The 20,872-nt window shown below is 38.8% G+C and overlaps 1 protein-coding gene across 1 annotated transcript in view; it reads left to right on the top strand.

Annotated features, from left to right (window-relative positions):
• The window catches only part of MGA (MAX dimerization protein MGA), a 97,349-nt gene that overhangs the window by 56,310 nt on the left and 20,167 nt on the right, over positions 1 to 20,872 (top strand). The window contains 5 exon segments of the mRNA XM_036445325.2: positions 5,434 to 5,951; positions 8,258 to 8,408; positions 10,153 to 10,770; positions 15,385 to 15,675; positions 15,853 to 17,366. Of these exon segments, the coding sequence (XP_036301218.1) occupies positions 5,434 to 5,951; positions 8,258 to 8,408; positions 10,153 to 10,770; positions 15,385 to 15,675; positions 15,853 to 17,366 (3,092 nt within the window).

Here is a 20,872-nt window from a genome sequence, read left to right as displayed (position 1 = left end):
GTGTCCACATGGGGGCAGGATCTTTGACCACATGGGGCAGCCATCTTGTGTGTTGGAGTGATGGTCAATCTGCATATTACTCTTTTATTAGATAGGATAGAGGCCTGGTGCATGGGAGGGGGCCAGCTGGTTTGCCCTGAAGGGGTCCCAGATTAGGGTGGAGGTTCCTTTGGGGGTTGGGCGGCCTGAGTGAGGGGCCTGTGGTGGTTTGCAGACCAGTCACGCCCCCTGGGGACTCAAGCAGAGGCCCTGGTATCTGGAATTTATTTACCTTCTACAATTGAAACTTTGTAGCCTGGAGTGGAGCCAAGCCTTCTGCTCTGTTGGAATTTTTTGTATCTTCTATAATTGAAACTTTGTAGCCTTCAGTGGAGGCTTAGTCCGGCAAGAGCAGGCAGAAAGCTTGGCTTCTTCCTTTGCCTATGAAAACCAAGCCTCCCTCCTGCTCTCTATGGCTGTAGCCATCTTGGTTGGGTTTATATGCATACTTGCTCTGATTGGCTGGTGGGTGTGGGTAGTGGGCATGGCTTGTGAGTGTAGCAGAGTGGTGGTTAATTTGTATATTACTCTTTTAGGTAGGATATATGTATTTTTAAAACTTTAAAAAAATATATTGATTTTTTTTTTTTTTTTTTTTTTTACAGAGAGAAAGGGAGAGGGATAGAGAGTTAGAAACATCAGTGAGAGAGAAACATTGATCAGCTGCCTCCTGCACACTTCCTGGGGATGTACCCACAACCAAAGGTACATGTCCTTCACTGGAATCAAACCTGAGACCCCTCAGACTGCAGACCGATGCTCTATCCACTGAGCCAAACCAGTTTTGGCTATATATTTATATTTATATATTTATTTCAGAGAGGAAGGGAGAGGGAGGGAGAGATAGAAACATCAGTGATGAGAGATAATCAATGATCAGCTGCCTCCTGCATGTCCCATTTTCCACATTGGCATATGCATATGCCCTGACTGGATAGAACTGTGGCCTCCTGGTTTTAGATCAATGCTCAACCACTGAGCCATGCTGGCTAGGCTGTGATTTTCTTTTTTTAAACTTTTTTTAAACCTCAGTCTCATTTGTTTAGCTATTGAAATTTAAAAAAATATATATATTTTATTGATTCTACACAGAGAGGAATTGAGAGGGATAAAGACCTAGAAACGTCGATGAGAGAGAAACGTTGATGAGAGAGAAACATCGACCAGCCGCCTCTTGCACACCCTCCACTGGGGATGCGCCCACAACCAAGGTACATGCCCTTGACCGGAATCAAACCCAGGACCTTTCAGTCCGCAGGCTGACACACTATCCACTGAGCCAAACTGGTCCTGGCTAGCTATTGAAATTTTTACTCAGGTTCTCAGTAGATATTGCTGTTGGAGAAATGGCAGAGGGACAAAGGAAGTATTTACCTAGCAGAGGCTACTGCCAAATTTGGTGAAAGATAATGTTTAGGGAGTTAACTATTTGTTTTTGGTTTTGCTTCCTAAGAAAGACTTCAGACACTAAAGCAGCAGAGGTTTCCAACTTTTTTTTTAAGGAAGCATAATATACACAAAAAGTGAAAATGTTTTACAGTACACTAAGGTAGTTAGAGGATCCTGCTATGGTGGAGAAATCCTTCCTGAGAGCATGACTACTATGTAGGCTGATAGAATCTTATATTCTGTCATACCTGTAACTGTAGAACTTTGGTTGAGAGGGTCAGCTGTAGAAATCTTGGTGTCTAGTAAGTAGACACCTAGTTAACATGTAAAAACATGGTGAATTGAGTGATCTGCACACAATGTAGAAGTGGAGCAATCCTATCTAGATGTACAAATATATTTCAGAAGTGAAAAACAAAAAGTGATTCAAAAATATTTGCAGTAGAAACTAGAGGTAGTTTTATGTATATGTGTTTTTAAACCAGATCACTATCTGTTTTGCTGTTTTTTGGTACTGATTGCCTATCATATGTTACAAAGCATCTGGCAAGTATCTTTTCTTTGCCTATATGGATAGCAGAACATTAAACTATCTCTATAAAAGCCAAGAGACTAGAATGACTAGTTGCTATGATGCACACTGGGGTGGCCAACTGGCCTGATCAGTGTCCAACCTCCCAAGACCACTCCCTTCGGCCGGCCCAGCCCCTGATCCCATTGGGGGCAGGGCCTATCAGCTAACCTTTCACATCCCCCCCCCCCCCCCCCCCCCCCCCCCCCCCCCCGACCCTGCCTAATCGGCTTCCATTGGGGCAGGGTGGCTGGACCCCACCTGTGCACAAATTCGTACACTGGGCCTCTAGTACCAAATAAGCTTTAACCTTGCTTATAGGTCTTTTGTTAGTAAGATAATACTTTTTCATGTAATAGGGGTTTTTCGAACAGTCTTAAGTGGGACCATTTCCTTTTTATTAGAAAGCCTAGTTAGCAGGAGAGTGAGGACTATTATAATCTGATTCTCTGGCATCTTTTTCTTGGAAAACTCCCCAAGTTATGAGTGTTAAATTACCACATAAAATATGTGGGAATGAGACATTGAGCAACTGTTGAAATTTTTTAAAAATAAATCTTTATTATTTAGATTATTACAGGTGTTCCTCTTTTCCCCTCTCCCCCCATAGCTCCCCTCCACATGATTCCCCACCCCACCCCATGCCCTTACCCCCCACCACTGTCTTTATCCATAGGTGTAAAATTTTTGTTCAGTCTCTTTCCGCACCCCTCATACCCTCTTCCCTCTGAGAATTGTCAGTCTGCTCCCTTTCTATGTCCCTGATTTTATTATATTCATCAGTCCATTCTGTTCATCAGATTTTTTTTATTCATTTGATTTTTAGATTCACTTGTTGGTAAGTATGTATTTGTTGTCATTTTGTTGTTCATAATTTTTATTTCTACCTTTTTCTTCTTTCCCTCTTAAAGAATACCCTTTAGCATTTCATATAATCCTGGTTTGGTGGTAGTGAACTCCTTTAGCTTTTTTCTTGTCTGTGAAGCTCTTTATCTGGCCTTCAATTCTGAATAATAGCTTTGCTGGGTAGAGTAATCTTGGTTGTAGGTTCTTGCTATTCATCACTTTGAATATTTTTTGCCACTCCCTTCTGGCCTGCATAGTTTCTGTTGAGAAATCAGTAGACAGTCATATGGGTACTCCCTTGTAGGTTACTGTTTTTCTCTTGCTGCTTTTAATATTCTCTCTTTGTCTTTTGCCCTTGGCATTTTAATTACGATGTGTCTTGATGTGGTCCTCTTTGGATTCCTCTTGTTTGGGGTTCTGTGCTATTCCTGGACTTGTAAGTCTATTTCTTTCACCAGGTAGGGAAAGTTTTCAGTCATTATTTCTTCAAATAGGTTTTCAATATCTTGCTCTTTCTCTTCTTCTGGCACCCCAATAATTTCATGTTGGTATGCTTGAAGTTGTCCCAGAGGCACCTTACACTATATTCAACTTTTTGAATTCTTTTTTCTTTTTGATTTTCTGGTTGGGTATTTTGTTTGTTTGTTTGTTTCCTCATATTTCAGATCTTTGGTTTGATTCTTGGGGACCTTTGATCTACAGTTGAATGTCTATATAGTTTATTTCAGACAGTGTAGCTCAATTTTTGACTGGTCCTTTTCAATTTTTTTTGCATTTTAATTAAGGTCCTTGAAGGTCTCACTAAGCTCCACAGAGGGCTCATCAAGTTTCTCAGCAGTTTTTAGAATATTCTTGAGTAACCTTATAAATGTGGTTTTGAACTCTTATGTCCAGTAGTTTGCTTTCCTCCATTTCTTTCATTCATGACATGTTTCTTTGTCTCCGCATTTTGCTGCTTCCCTGTGTTGATGGAGTGGTTTTCTGTGGTAGGTTACCTATAGGACCCAGTGGCTCTGCCTCCCCCATCACCTGAGGTGGACGCTCTTGGTATACTGGGCTAAGTGCATAGTCTTGGAATAGTTAAGCCTTGATTGATGTTGGTACACTGGGAAGAATTGATCTCTAGGTCAATTGGCTGTGAGGACCCGCTGTGTCTATAATGGAAGAACTGCTGTGCTAGAGACACACTTATGGGGCAGGACTTGTTTTAGTGGGGCTTTGGTGCTTACTGAGTCTGCCTCTTGAATGTGTCAATTCATGGATGTGAGTAGTTGAAATCTGGTGTCGTCTCACTGACCGCTTGCTACACTAGCTTCTGGATCTCCAATGGGGTGCAGGTCAGCTACTGTCTGAGGCCACCCAGCAGGAGTTATAGAGAGAACTACAATTTTCTCCTCTTTGGGGTTTGGAGGTTTTGGAGCTGTCTGACCAGAGCTGCAGTTTGTTAGGCTGTGATAGGGCAGGCCATTTATATGCAAAAGTCGCTGTGTGGAGCTTGGGTGGGTTTGTAGATTGTGCGGCTGGCACAGTCAGCCATCTCTGTCTCCGAGTTTCCCTCTCCCCTTGTTTTGTGCTCCAGCGAGGTAAACAATGATTGCTGTGTACACCTCTGCAAGAAAGCCACCCTTACTTTCCAACCCAATGGCAGACAGTCCAGCTTCTCCCCGTAGGAGTTTGGGTCCCCAACATCTCCCCAGAAACGAGTTCAGAGTAATTGGGGAGCTTGTCTCCCTTCGGGTTGAAAAAAGCAGTGCATCCAGACACCCGCTGCCAGCCTCATTTGCGCCTCCGTACACCAGCTTTTCAGCGCTTGTGCACATCTCAGTGCTCTTCTCTTTCCTTCTAGTTGTAGAACTTCCACTCAGCCAGCTTTCCCATGGTTCTAGGTGATAAACATTTTGTGTTTATTTTTTTTTATTTTTTTATTTTTTATTTTTATTTTTTTTTTATATATTTTTATTGATTTTGTACAGAGAGGAAGGGAGAGAGATAGAGAGTTAGAAACATCGATGAGAGAGAGTCATCGATCAGTTGCCTCTTGCACACCCCCCACTGGGGATATGCCCGCAACAAGGTACATGCCCTTGACCGGAATCGAACCCGGGTCCCTTCAGTCCCCAAGCCGACGCTCTATCCATTGAGCTAAACCGGTCCTGGCAACATTTTGTGTTTAGTTGAAATTGTTGTGTGAGGCAGTAGTTAGGTGTTTACCTATGCCACCATCTTGGTTTCCCCCAGGCAACTGTTGAATTTCTTTTTCTTTTTTTGAATATATTTTATTGATTTTACAGACAGGAAAGGAGAAGGATAGAGAGGTAGAAACATCGATGAGAGAGAAACATCGATCAGCTGCCTCCTGAAAAGCCCCCACTGGGGATGCGCCCGCAACCAAGGTACATGCCCTTGACCGGAATCGAACCTGGGACCTTTGAATCCACAGGCTGACACCCTATCCACTGAGCCAAACCAGCGCAACTGTTGAATTTCTATACCCCTGGTACTTTTCTGAGAACTTAGGGAAAGTAAAAATCTTTCAAAGTTGAGTGTAAATTGCTTTAATATAGAAATATCTTTTAATTTCTTACCAGAAAAGAGCTGGAAGTCTTCCTGCAATGAAGGGGAATCCTCTTCTACCTCCTATGTGCATCAGAGGTCACCTGGTGGTCCCACCAAACTGATAGAAATCATCTCAGACTGCAACTGGGAGGAGGATCGGAACAAGATATTGAGCATCTTATCCCAGCACATCAATAGCAACATGCCACAGTCACTTAAGGTGGGCAGCTTCATCATTGAGTTGGCTTCTCAGCGAAAGAGCCGGGGTGAGAAGAGCCCCCCTGTTTATTCTTCTCGTGTGAAAATCTCTATGCCATCATGTCAAGACCAAGATGATATGGCTGAGAAATCTGGATCAGAGACTCCTGATGGTCCATTATCCCCTGGGAAAATGGATGATATCTCTCCTGTGCAGACAGATGCCCTGGATTCAGTGAGGGAGAGATTACATGGAGGCAAAGGTCTGCCCTTTTATGCAGGGCTTTCTCCTGCAGGGAAACTTGTGGCCTATAAACGTAAACCCAGTTCAAGCACATCTGGGCTTATCCAGGTGAGAATTACCTTTAATCTGGGTGTAGCACTTTTTTATATTTAGGTAACACCTTTATTTTTCAGAGCCCTCTGTGGGCCTTATATAACTTGTTTCACATTGCCTGGGAACTGAGTGACAAAATAATTATCTCTTTTTGTAATAGGTCTAGGTTAGAAGCATACCTAGAGTGAATTTTTGTCATACTTATAAACAAATGTAGACCCTAGTCTCCTCAGAAAGTTGTTCCTCTTAAACTCCATTGTCTGGTTCTAGTGATTCTTTAGCAACCAAGCAAGGATAGTAAGGGATTCAGTTTAGTTCTTGAGATTATTATTAGAAGAAAGCTTTCAAATTAAATGAGATCAAATTTATTTTAAAATAGGCAGCATATGTTTGGAAACTTGGAGAAAAATTAAGGTGTTATTCAAATCATTAAAGTTTTTTTAAATGAGCCACAATTTGCTTGCTTAAATACTTTTTTCTTTGTATGATTCATAGGGGTTTTGTCAGTATAATCATAGTTGCAGGAAAAATATCTCTACCCTTACTGTTAAGTAATTCAGGCAGGTTATATTAGTAAAATTACCCTGGCATGTAGAAAAGCCTTTGGAAAGAGAAATTCTGAATTAAAATTTAGTCATAGTCAAAAAGGTTTTCTCCTCTTGCTCAGAGACATTAAATGCACTTTTATATCAGCATAGCAAATGTGTGGAAGTGTCTGACATTATTGCTAAGGTTACTTGACTGTATTAGCTTGACTGCTTCTCTGGGCTAAGGACTATTCCAATAACAATATGGATGATCTACTTAAAAATTTTTTATTGCTGTTTATTCTTGGTGGTCCTATATAACTGCTTCTGTTGGTATTTAATTCTTTAATGATGAGTAGAACAGGGTTTTCTCTTTATTGCATTTATTAATACTTTGAGAGCCAAGATTTACCTGAGATCATTTCTAGAGAGTCTAGACTCCCTGAAATATAGGCATGGACATTTTGTGTTCTCTTCTTCTGTATAGGACTCAGAAAACCATCATAAAATGTGAATTTACATAAGCAGTCAGGCCACTGTTGGGAAAACTGTTGAGTAATGTTTAGGGCAAGTCTCTCAAAGGAGCAGATTAGGGATATCTGATCTGGACTCCATAGAGCCTGAAAAACACAGTAACATTTACTTTAGGATAGAAAGATCATATTTTTTTGTATCAACATAGGCAAAGATATATCTGATTATCTAGGAATAATCACAATTTTACTTAAGTAGCAAAGAGTAATTATGTTTGTGTCCTTGAAGAGAGAGTGGCTTGCTATAGTGATTCTCCTCACCAATTCCATATTAATTTGGAGAATTTGAGTTTCTCCAACTCCCTCTACCTCCTCCTCTTTTTAAGTGATATAAAAGAGGGACAAAAAAGGATATCTTCTTTACTAACCCAGCAATATAATTTAGAGAACATGGGTAAGAAGGAAAAACTTTCCTGCTGCCCAAATTAGGCAGTCTGACAATTCAGGTAGTAGAAAAAAAATCTTTACTTCATTCATTGATTTACTTTCTTCTGACAATTTAGTGACTGTTTCAAAAATCACAATGAGTTTCTACTATCATTTATTTTGAGCCAGCCCAAGTTTTATCCAAGAGATGAAGACAATATCTTCAAAGTTGAGTTTTTAGAAAACTAAGGTTACTTTATGACTTAGGTTAGATTCATTGTATATTTCCCAAATGTGAAGGGTAGCTTGAAAGGACCATTGTGAGAGGGCTTCATTATGCCTTTCTAGTCTTGTCAGAAAATCTGGAGAATACAGTTAGTCATTTTTGCTGATGATTGTTAACAACTTAACCAGAATTGCTTATTGACAAAGTAAAATAATTGGATGATTGTTTAGGTTTGATGTATCTTTCCCATTTCTGCGATGCAGATATAATGATTTAATAAGAGTCTCTGTTTCCAAATTACTAAAATGAAGGATGAGGTTAATTTATAAGATCAGATAATAGTATTTTTTTTCCACCTCCTGATTATTCCAATTATACCAAGTGGGAAAAGCCCATTTCTTTTTCCCTATAAATATGAAAAATAGACTTTTAAAACCTTGTAAAAATGAAACCCCTGTCAAGGGAGATGAGTTAGCAAGAGAATTTTATCTTTACAGAATTTCTCTTTGCCACTTGTTTCAGGTTAATGGTAAGAGTTACCCGCAGGCTAAGTTGCTATTGGGACAGATGGGGGCATTGCATCCAGCCAATAGGCTAGCTGCTTATATCACAGGCAGGTTGCGACCCTCAGTCCTGGACCTCTCAACCCTCAGTACTGTCATCTCCAAGGTAGCATCCAATGCCAAGGTGGCTGCATCCAGGAAACCACGTACCCTGTTGCCTTCAACATCCAATTCCAAAATGGCATCCTCCTCTGGCACTGCAACAAATCACCCTGGGAAGAATCTGAAGGCATTTGTCCCGGCAAAAAGGCCAATTGGTAAGTTGTAATGTATATGTTTTGGAAAGATTTGTGTCTTGCTTCTTGGCCTGTGGATATAGTATAGAGATTGTAAAAAGTAGAGGAATAAAAAATTTGACATTATTCTCAATGTCTGTCTTGCTCAAATATTTTGGGAACGCTACTAATGATGACCTATAATACTAGATTAATTGAACTTTAGTTTTACAATTATTGCCCAAACTTCTTTCCCCCCCCCTTTCTTTTCTTTCTTTTTTGAAAAAAAAAAATAAAATAAGGTTCTACTTACTGTTATACCAGAAAAAAATAAAATTGTTCCCAAATGCCCATGGAGTCCTGTTATCAGAAGTAAAGAAAACAAGCAAAGAAAACAAATGGAAGGGGCTGTCCCTGGAGTGTCAGTGCCCCCTGCGGTCTCAGCAGTGGCTCAGCCTTGCGGGCTTCGCTCCCCCTCAGTGTTGCCCAAACTTTTAAACTTTTATTAATGCAGAAAAAAACATAGTTTTTAATTTTATGTTTAAAAGGACAACACATGGTCTTAAGTACTTTTCCCTAATTTAACATTTCTTTTATGAGGACTGGTGTTATTGGTACCAATCATGTGCATGTTCCTTGAACTTCTTAAACAATAGAGCTAGCAAAATCAGATTGAGTTAGAATAGGCTTAAAGTATAGAAGGCTGTTGGAAAACATAATTTTGGGAAGATTATTCTATTCATCCCTGTTCTTTGAATGAAAATCTTTTGCTTAACTTTAGTGCTAGAGTCTATAATAAATTACTTTCTTGAAAACCTTTGTGTTTTAGCATTGAGAGTATAAACAGTTGGTTTATTGAATTTCTTTTTGTTGTTTCAAATCTTTTTAGGAATGTTAAGTAAAATTTTCTATTACTATGTTTTTTCCTCTAATAGGAAATTGAAGTCTCTGGCTGAATGCTAGAGTTGTGGGAGGATAGAGGGAAAGAAACCCATTTTATCTCTTTTTTTATAAAGTAGTGGTGATTTAAAAAATAAATAGTCCTATTCTGCCCTCTCATGAAAAATGTTTTCGTACAGTTTAAAAATAAGATAGTAAATCTAAACTGTCTTATAAGAGGACTGCAATAAAGAGATGGAGGGACTGGGATAGGAAGTAGTGGTGGAAAAAATTTTAAGTTAGTTAAAAAGCGGGGACGGGGGGAATCTTCTTTTCTTTATCTGTTTGAAGTTGTGTGCTGCTGTATTATCTTTTTATTTTAATTTTAAAATTTATTTTCAATCCTCACCTGAGGATGGAAATGTTTTCACTGATTTTTAGAAAGTGAGAGTGAGAGAGAGAGAGAGGCATCAATGTGAAAAGCATCTATTGGTTGCCTGTCGTACACACCCCTTTGAACTCCCTTCTTAGGCATGTGCCCTGACAAGGAATCAGACCCACAGCCTTTTGGTGTACAGGATAATACTTGAGCTAACTGAGCCACATGGCCAGGGCAGCTATATTGTCTTTTTAATGTCCTGGCAATATGGCTATATTGTGCAGACAAAAGATTTTTAGTAGGAACACCCAATTTTAATTCCTTTCTTGTTAGATTATAAAAGTTGGATATGGGCTGAGGGAAGTGTTTTGATTTCTGTATATAGAAATTGACATGTATATTGCAGGAAGGTAGTACCCGTAAGAAGTGGACCCAGTGGTACACACAATAAATGGTTGATAAACACAATCACTAAGAGGATAAAATATGAGAACTGAAGATTTTTGACCTGCAAATTTTTATTTGCAGCGGCACGACCCTCTCCTGGTGGTGTGTTCACACAGTTTGTGATGAGTAAAGTTGGAGCCCTGCAGCAGAAGATACCCGGAGTTAGCACACCCCAACCCCTGACAGGGCCACAGAAGTTCAGTATCAGACCTTCTCCAGTAATGGTCGTCACACCTGTGGTTTCTTCTGAGGTGTGCAGCCCTGTGACTGCTGCTGTCACTACTACCACCCCTCAAGTGTTTTTAGAGAATGTTACTGCTGTGACACCTAAGACTGCTATGTCTGACATGGGAACTAAAGAAACTACTTGTCCTTCTGGTGCCACCACTGCGGGTGTTGTTGAGGTCTCTGAAACTAATACCAGCACCCCTGTAACATCTACCCAATCTACAGGCACTGTGAACCTTATCAAAACAACTGGGATAACTTCCCCTGTGGCTTCAGTTGCTTTTCCTAAGTCTTTGGTGGCATCTCCTCCAACCATAACTCTTCCTGTTACTTCCACTGCTTCCACCTCCATAGTCGTGGTGACCACAGCTACATCTTCCTCCGTGGTGACCACACCAACTTCATCCCTTGGCTCTGTTCCCATTATACTCTCAGGAATTGATGGGAGTCCACCAGTGAGCCAGAGACCAGGTAAGGCCTAGATGTTAACTAGCTGGTTTACTATACAGCTGTTCATATAACTTGGCGGTTTATGATAGGATTTTAGATATATGAGGGTAATAGTGTAGAAACTAACATGATACATGTATTCCTGAAAACCTTTGCATTCTGTAAAACTGAACCCTTAAAAATAACAGAGTTAGCTCATTGTTAATACAGGACTAGGACAAATCATTAAGAATCTATGTAACCTTGCTATAGAGCAATAATAACCATAAATGGTTCCTTAGTGATAATTGAACAGTTTTGACAGATAATTTGGTGCTGGCGATTTCTTCAATATATTAAAAATACTCAAAACATTCTAATGGAAATGGTGGATGAAGGATACTGAAAAAATGCATATGGGAATGGAGCTCTGAGCCAGTAATAGAGCAGCCATTAAAGTAGACACTAGAGAAAGGGCAGTCTTTTGTGAGCTAGGGATACACATCTCTGAGGAGAGCACGCAAGGAGAGCCCTGGCTGTGCTCCCTTTTTAGGGGTGGGGTAGTGTTTCTTTTTAATTGGGGAAAAAAAGATTATTGGCTTCTGCCTATGCTGACCAAGCTAAGGGCTTTTTCTTTGTCTTTGCTGAAGGTTAAAATTCTGGGTCGCTTGCCTAGTAAAAATCATTTGTGAGTCCAACTCCAATATATTTCTGACATTATTCTCCTACTTAATTATTATACATGAACTGATAGAAATAGAAATGAGGCATATTTCTTCACTTAGGAATCTAATACTTTATATGCTTATCAACTTTTTAGTCAAAATTAAATTTTTTGTTGTTGTTGACTTAGGTTAAGTGAATTTGAAATAGGAATATTTCACACTTTGTGGTAATTTTTCTATCCTAATTCAACCAATTAAAGTAAGTAATTTTCTTAGTGTACTGAGAGAGGATTTTCTGTGGAAAAGAGTGAGAGACTTTGCAGGCTTTAAGGGGAAATAAATAGCCAACAGCAATTCTCTCTTGGGTAGTGATACTTTTACTACTAAATATTTTTGCCTTTAGTGACATGGTCCAAATCCCTGCTGATATTTTAGGAAAGAAGTGACTTAGATTTTGTTTATAAGTTAAAAGTTCCATTGAAAGGGAAAGTGAGCCATAATATTAAATGTACTGGTCTTCTGCTTCTCCTAATAAGCATATAAAATTGGTTAGTTTAATATTCATTTTTAGAAGTGAGATCATTGTTGAAGCTGCTTTGATTTCCTATGGAATCTCAAGATTTATATCTTGTCACGTTTTAAAGATTTATATCTTGTCACGTTTTAACTATTCATGTTTTCTAATTCATAGGGATTCCAACCTTTATATTTTTAATTCTGTCATGAAACTATAGAGTCATTTAGTTTTTGGTGGTTCATTGTTTCTTGGATTTTAGTCACTCAGATTATACATTCATGTATCTTGCTCTTATTCCCATTTGTACTGCATTGACTTAATATTTTTATTTAAATCAATTCATTTGTTATTTAAGTTTGCTTGCTTGTTTTTGCTACTTTTCACCCAAGGGTATTTCTTCCACTGATTTTTAGAGAGGGAGGATAGGAGCTTGGGCGGGTGGGGGAGAGAGAAATATCAACGTGAGAGAGACACATTGATTGGTTGCCTCTTACATGCAGGTGCCCTGACTGGGGCCTGGCATCAAACCTGAAACCTAGGTATATGCCCTTGACTGGGAATTGAACCCATGACCCTTTAGTGCACAGGCTGATACTCGAACCACTGAGGAATACCAGCCAGGCCTTAAGTTTGTTTATATCATATATATATAAACGGTGGGAGGGTAGAGGAAAGGAGAGAGAGAGAGAGAGAGAGAGAGAGAGAGAGAGAGAGAAAGAGAGAGAGAGAGACACATTGATGTGAAAGAGACACCGATTGGTAGCCTCTTATTTGCACCTGGACTGAGGGCAGGAATCGAACCTGTGACACTCTGGTGCACAGGCCAGGGCTTGTTTATTTGTAAAAGGAGCAATCTTACTATAATTGGAAACCAGCATTACTTGCAAAAATAGAGGTTAATCCCATAAGTAAATGCACTGGAAACAATAATAAAAAATAATTTTTATCTATCTACCATAATGTTTTTAGCATGTGGCTAGCTCTCTGTTAATGAAGAAAGCTAGAAAATACTGGCATAATATTAAAGACAACATCAAATACTGGGACATTCTTCTGTATAAAATCATAAAAAATTAAAAATTGAAAAAGGAATTACTTTCTGCCAATGTAATATGGGATTATTCTACATTCATATACCACTTAAAACTTATTCTAATACCATTTGAAGAAATAGGTTAACAGATTTTCTTGTCTGCTCTTTTACACATGGAGCTGACTTAGATAACTGCTATGGCTAAGGAAGAATGCAATTTGTTCTAGGTTCATTAGAGGCTCCCAACTCAGGCACTTAGATATCTGTGCTTTTTTGCCCTAGCCGGTTTGGCCTGTGGACCAAAGGGTCTCTGGTTCAGTTTTGGTCAAGGGCACATAATTTTTTGCAGGCTCCTCCCCAGCTCTGTCCCTGGTAGGGGTGCGTGCAAGAGGCAATCAATCAATGTGTTTCTCTCACATCGATGTTTCTCTCTCTTCCACTCTGACTAGAAATTAATGGAAAAATAGCCTCGGGTGAGGGTTAATTACCCCCCCCCCCAAAAAAAAAAATAGGTATCTGTGCTTTTTCATTTGACTTTCCTTCTTTTTCTCTTGCCCCTCCCACATTTCAAGAAACAAATATTTAATATTTAGCATGTGTATTAAAAGCTGCTTTCGTTATCTGAACTGGAGTAATTTAATTTTGAATTATTCTTTAAATCTTAATTTAAATAGAAATGGTCAGGAAATTAATGCTTTAATATGTTTAATTCACATATTATATGTGAATGTTTTTACATTGCACACTATTTTTATTTTTATTTTTTTAAGAAATAGTTCTCTTTGTTTTATTTTGTTTTCAAGAGAAGTCCTGGATCTTCTAAATGTAATTTGTCATATAAATGTTCTGAATATGACTTTCTTTTAGATATTTGATGTTTCATGGGCAGAATGCCTATCTGATGGGATATTATATGTTAAATCTGTATGGTTTTGGTTAGTTGATTTTTCTATTTATTGACAAAGTAATGAAAAGATTTATTAATAACTAGAGGCCCAGTGCACAAAATTTGTGCATGGGGTGGTGTTTCCCTCAGCCCAGCCTGAACCCTCTCCAATCTGGGACATCCCTCTCATAATCCAGGACTGCTGACTCCCAACCGCTCGCCTGCCTGCCTGCCTGATTGCCCCTAACCGCTTCTGCCTGCCAAATTGATCACCCCCTAACCACTCCCCTGCCAGCCTGATTGATGCCCAGTTGCTACCCTGCTGGCCTGATTGCCCCTAACTGCTCTCCCTTGCTGGCTTGGTTGCCCCCAACTGCCCTCCCCTGCAGGCCTGTGTCTACCCCAACTGCCCTCCCTTGCAGACCTGGTCCTCCCCTGCTGGCCTGATCACCCCCAACTGCCCTCCCCTGCTGGCCATCTTGTGGTGGCCATCTTGTCCACATGGGGACAGACAGCCATCTTTTGTGTTGGAGTGATGGTCAATTTGCATATTACATCTTTACTATATATGATGTTAGGTAACTTCCCTAATTTGAATGGTAATATTAGACCAGTTTTATTTATGCTTCTTATTATTATTCCTACCTCTTTATCCCCTTGACCAGAAATCTATCTGTAGATTACTCGTATTACGTTTCCTATGTCTTTAGTATTTCTAAATTTCTCTTCCAAACATTAAAGTGCATCTTTAGATACTATTTATGGTTTTAATTCTCTTAATTCACATCTTCTGCATTAAATTTTTGTTTTTCTGTTTGTTTTAAAACTATCTTTTGCCTCTTCCTAACCAGACTTTATTTCCCTGCTTCTTCGATGTCTCTTACTTTCATTCCATTTTTGCGGGGGGGGGGGGGGGGGGGGGGGGGGGGAATGCATTTTTTTCTTTGTGAAAAACAATTTCCACAAATCTTTACCCAGCTGATTTGTCAGTGAATTTTAAAAGCCAAGAAGTGTGAAGTTTTTTTTAGTTCTTGACTTTATCTTATTTGACCATGACCTGTGAAACTAAGTCATAAGACTAGTAAGTGTTAAATTCTCTTCTTCAACTTTAAAATTCAGGCTGTTATCAAGAATGATCTCTTTAACTTTTGTTGTTTTTACAAAGGTGGAAGTTTATTGAAGAACAAGTACAGACTCCCACGTGGAGAGGGTTCCTTATGTAGCTTTAGTGACAATCCAGATTTAGAGGCCGCCCGTGGTTTTTCATTAGGCAGCATTGTCTTTTTAAGGAAACCTCTTGACAATTGATGCCTTTTTTTTTTTTTTCTCCTTACCAGTTTAAATTTAAGGCTCTGCAGTGTCTGGTTAATACTTTTAAGATAAACTGTTCTCAGCTATAGGACTACTAAATAGTGTATCATAGAGGTACAGGATTTCAACAACTTTATAATTCAAATTAGAAGTTATTTGTAGCATGGTCAGATCTTAAATTTTTTTCCCCCTACATGTGTTAAAGGGAAATTCTGATACTATGTTTCTATTTCCTGTTTTTCAGAAAATGCTCCTCAAATTTCAGTGGCTACGCCACAGGTTTCTCCTAACCCAGTGAAACGTGCTGGACCTCGATTGTTATTGATTCCAGTGCAGCAGGGTTCTCCTAATCTTAGACCTGTCTCAAACACACAACTTCCAGGACACCGGATGGTCTTGCAGCCTATTAGGAGCCCAAGTGGAATGAACCTATTCAGACACCCTAATGGGCAGATTGTTCAGCTCCTCCCTTTGCATCAGCTTCGAAGCTCTAATACCCAGCCCAACTTACAGCCTGTTATGTTTCGTAACCCAGGTATAAAACGAGATCTTTTGATAAGTTTCTCTTTTGTTGAATTATTTGGCCATATGGGATGTTAATACACCATATTGGTCTTCTTAGTCTCTCAGAATCATCTGTTCAAAAAGAAAAGTATACTTTGGAAGTCTTGATATGGTCAGTGGTGATTTAATGTTTTCTTTTTCTTACCAGGGTCTGTGGTGGGAATCCGGTTACCCACTCCTTCTAAGCCTTCAGAGACTCCACCAACTACTGCTTCATCTTCTGGTTTTTCTGTTATGAGTCCTGTAATCCAAGCTGTTGGGTCTTCTCCAGCAGTGAATGTCATCACTCAGGCATCATCATTGCTTTCTTCTGGACCTAGTTTTGTGTCTCAGTCTGGTACATTGACCCTGAGGATTTCCCCGCCTGAGCCACAAAGCTCAGCAAATAAGACAGGCTCTGAAACCAAAATAACCTGTAGCTCAGGAGGGCAGCCTGTTGGTACAGCCAGCCTCGTTCCTCTCCAGTCTGGTAGTTTTGCCTTGTTGCAGCTCCCAGGACAAAAGCCTGTTCCAAGCTCCATTCTTCAACATGTTGCTTCTCTTCAGAAGAAGAGAGAATCCCAGAATGCAGACCAGAAAGATGGAACATGTGTTTTAAAAAGAGAGCAGGAAACTAAGAAATTGAAGGACCTACAGTCGGACGGAGAAGCTGTAGACTCTGAGGCTAAAGATGTAAAGCAAAACTTAAGAGCTACTGCCTTAGAAGAAACTCTGAATGATTCCTTGGAGGATGGGGGTAATCATTTAGATGAAGAATCCCTTATAGAAGAAGGTCCTGCAACTGATAAACCTTCTAGGCACTCCTATAAAACTGTGTCACTCACAAGTGAAGACTATAAAGATACTGCTGAAGTTGGGGTTAGGAATCATAATAGTTCTAAAGAAAAACGGACTCTTCTAGAAGTTAAGACCATTTCCGAAAGAGCCAGTAATATAGTCCAAAGTATAAGTAATGTGCAGCTTAAAAAACTGGGTAATGTGAAAGTGGAACAGCAGACAGGATTAGACAGTTCAGAGGAGAAATCAAATAAATTTCCAGTTATCTCTAAGGAAGACTGTAAACTTGAATTATCAGGGAGCATAGTTGTGGAGAAGCATCCATCTAATCCACAGGCAGAGGCCAAGGAGAAGGGAAATGGAGACTTTCTAATGGACAGTCTTAGGGAGAGATGGAGAAAACACTTGAAGGGCCCATTGACCCAGAAATGTATTAGAACTTCACAAGAATGCAAGAAAGAGGCAGATGAGCAGTTAATTAAAGAAACAAAGACTTACCAGGAAAATTTAGATGTGTTTCAACAAGAACAATGTGTCTCTGATTTACTTGGAAAAAGTGAAACTACTGAGAATACCAGAGTTTTCAAAACTGAATGTGATTCTTGGGGTAGGATTTCTAGTCCTGCAACCTTTGCTATTATTCCTAGAAGAGCTACAAAAGGGAGCCGAGGGGAAGGACATTTTCAAGATCATGTACAGCTATCAAGAGAACAGATACAACCAAAACAAGAGAAGAAGGGTGGGAGAAGCAGTGCTGACTTCGGTGTCTGGAATTTGGAAGAAGATGACGAGGAAGATGAGAATGAGAAAACCGATGATTCTATTGATGAGATTGTGGATGTTGTTTCTGACTACCAGAGTGAGGAGGTTGATGATGTAGAAAAGGTGGTGAGCCCATTTTTGTTGTGACTGAACCTCAAGGATTTAAATGATTTATTAGAGACAGTAGCTTTTCAGAAGATCATTAAGACCTTGATACATGCAATTGGATGCCTAGATTTAGATCATGATTAAATGACTTTGTAGTTTTAGGCTGTCAGTCAGGTAACATTTATTGAGCTTATATTGTTCTTTGAGATTTGTCTGATATTACCGAAAGACTGGCTTAAGCCTTTGGGAGATAGATGCTTGTGATGCTCTGTCAAGTTAGGTTTAAAAAAGGAAATCCTGAAACAACTACTTCCATTTGGTCCCAATTAGTTTTTTGTTTTTTGTTTTTGACAATTTCTATATAAAGTGATTGTAGCTTATCTGGTAGATACATAAGAAACAGGGTAATGGGTGACCTTAGAACTGGGGGAGAACTTATCTACCTGTACTTAAGAGAGATGTTCTTTTTTGGAGAACAATGGAAAATACCAATTAATATTTTAATACGATTGTGCCTTAAGTTTTTCTTTATCCTAAAATTAAATAGTTTTTAGAATTTATATTCTGAACTTTGGTGGTCTTCCTTTGTAATATGACCTTTATAATTTATTCTTCTGAAGCCATTTTTGTAGGCTTTCTATTTAGGGTTGTATTTACTGAACTAAGTAACTGAGTCAGGTGAAATACAGGGCGGGAGTTGGGCAAACTTTTTCTGTAAAAGGGCCAAACTACAGGCTTGTTGCAACTACTCAATTGCTGTTGTAGCATAAAAGCAGCCACAAATACTAGAAGTGAGTAAGTGGAGAAGCTGTGTTCCAGTAAACCTTTACTTACCAAAACAGATGGTGGGACTGTGGTTTGCTGACCCTTGACATGGGGTGTGCTGTAAATCATAAGGAGGTTATACCTAGAAGCCTGTGGGGTGCCCTGAAATCTAAAAGGAACGAGTCCCTCCTTTCAGATAATATGGGCCTCTGCACTGATTGCAATGCAGTGGGTTATTTTAGAATTTCACTTCCTTGTTGTTCACTCAGCCTTTGTTACCTAGTCCCTCTATGTTAATAGCTAACCACCTTATGCAGATAAAACATAAAAATAGTATTTTAAGACTCTAAAGTGTTTAAATGTTTTGTGTTGGTTATTTCTGTAATCTCAGTTGTCTCATTTATAAAACGAGGATCTAACTCTACAATTGAATAATTCTATAGCATATGCCTTATATTCTTCCTCTAGTCCTTTGAGAGTAGACATCTGTAGGTAGCTAAAGAATCTGAATTCACTGAGTTGGGAGTTAGATTGTGTAGATAGTCTTACACTGTTTTCAGAGTCTCCCATTGTAAGTCAGCCTGGGTAAGCATCAGACCAAAACTAGACCAACTTTAAAACCAGTGAAAACTATTGTTATAAAATTGACTTTATAGGGCCTTTAGAGTGTTTTTTAACAGGGTGGCATTGCTTGAATTTCCTAATAGGGAATCTGACATACAAGATACACTGACTTTTTTTTTTTTTAATGAAGAACATTATATTAAATCTCTAAAACCTAAATTCTACATTGTATTTATGTACATGTATACAGTTACGATATCTTTATGTTTGTGATTAACATTATATTGAAATAGTGTAAGGGAAGTTGTGAGTAGCTTCCTTAACTTAAAACTTCCATTGTGAAGTTTATTGGACATTATTTACAAAGCCTGAAGTTTAAGCCATGCAGTAGAAAGACATTCTTCAGTTCAAATATTATAAAGCATCTATCTACATATTATCCAGACTCTTTAGATTCTTTTGGGACTCTGATGATTCAGCTTCCTAAATTTTTGTAGTCAATTTTAATACATGTTGTTTACATTGTTTAAATTTAAGATACATTGTTTAAATTGTGCTTAAATTGGAGGACATAAATGATGGCTTGCATTTAGTGTTTTTTTATCAGCCTTATGAAGCCTATAATTTGGGGGTAAGTAATTTTTACAACAAGCTTAAATATAGGATTATTAAGGTGATTGGGATGCTTTACTTTTGAGTTGTGCATTTTTGGAACAGTGTGATTATAGATAACATTTTCTCACTTTAGTTTCTGGCATAGTAAACACTACTTTTAAAGGTGAACTTAAAGATATCTGCATATCTCAATCTGTATATTCTGTTACATAAAATGCACAGTGAGCTTCTGTGACAGGTGCTCAATAAGTGCTTACTGATTGGCTCAGTTTTTAAGAATAATTAGCAAGTAGAGCAAGCCTGAGCTGCATTTGATATCTGAAATTCTTCAGAAGCTCTCCTTCTGTGGGGGTGAGAGATTTAAAAGACTGGTTTGTGTTTTTTCCCCCCATACCTGCCTTGAGTATGTTTTTTGTGGGTCTCAGTGTGTGATTAGCTGTGACTCACTTTTTTTTTTTATTAATATATTTTATTGATTTTATACAGAGAGGAAGAGAGAGGGACAGAGAGTCAGAAACAACGATGAGAGAGAATCATCGACCAGCCGCCTCCTGCACACCCCCCACTGGGGATGTGCCCACAACCAAGGCACATGCCCCTGACCGGAACCGAACCCGGGACCCTTCAGTCCCCAAGCCAACGCTCTATCCACTGAGCCAAACCGGTCCCGGCTGTGACTCACTCTTTAAACATTTTTTTTTCAATTACAGTTTACCTTCAGTATTATTTTGTTTTAGTTTTAAGTTTATAGCATAGAGGTTAGACAATTATATATTTTATACAAAGTGTTCCCCCAATATTTCCAGTACCCACCTGGCACAATATATTGTCACTAGAATATTATTGACTATTCCCTATACTGTACTTTATATCCCTGTGACTATTTTGTAGCTATCAATATGTACTTCCTAATTCCTTCAGCTTTTCCACCCAGTCTCACCTTCCTCCACTTTTGGCAACCGTCTGTATTCATGAGTCTGTCATGAAGCACCTTTAAAATAGAACCTGAATTTTTCTTTTTTCTACTTTCCCCTTTGCCAAATTTTACTTTACTGCTATATAATCTTAAGATTTATGCAGTTTTAATATATTTATTACTGAACTTTATCCATTAGAAATAACACTGGAATTAATACAGATTTTTGGGCTATATTTTTATTTCCATACCTGCCTTGAGTATGTTTTTGTGAGTGTCTGATGATGTCTAATGATGTCTTTTTAATACCTGTAATTTAAGAAAAATATATAAATATTTTATTTAAAAAAAATATATATATATATAGGAGGAAGGGAGAAGGATAGAAAGCTAGAAACATCGATGAGAGGAGAAACATCGACCAGCTGCATCCTGCACACCCCCTACTGGGGATGTACCCACAACCAATGTACATGCCCTTAACCGGAATCGAACCTGGGACCTTCCAGTCCGCAGACCAACACTCTATCCACTGAGCCAAACCGGTTTTGGCAATACCTGTGATTTTTTATTATATAATTCTTAGTCTTTAGCTTCATCCATATTTTTATGAGTTAATTCCCTCTATGATGAACAAATTTAGGATTATCAGTACTCTTGG

The sequence above is a fragment of the Pipistrellus kuhlii genome, unplaced genomic scaffold, assembly GCF_014108245.1.
Source record: "Pipistrellus kuhlii isolate mPipKuh1 unplaced genomic scaffold, mPipKuh1.p scaffold_m20_p_1, whole genome shotgun sequence".
NCBI lineage: Eukaryota > Metazoa > Chordata > Mammalia > Chiroptera > Vespertilionidae > Pipistrellus > Pipistrellus kuhlii.
This window is presented reverse-complemented; position numbering and strand designations above follow the sequence as displayed.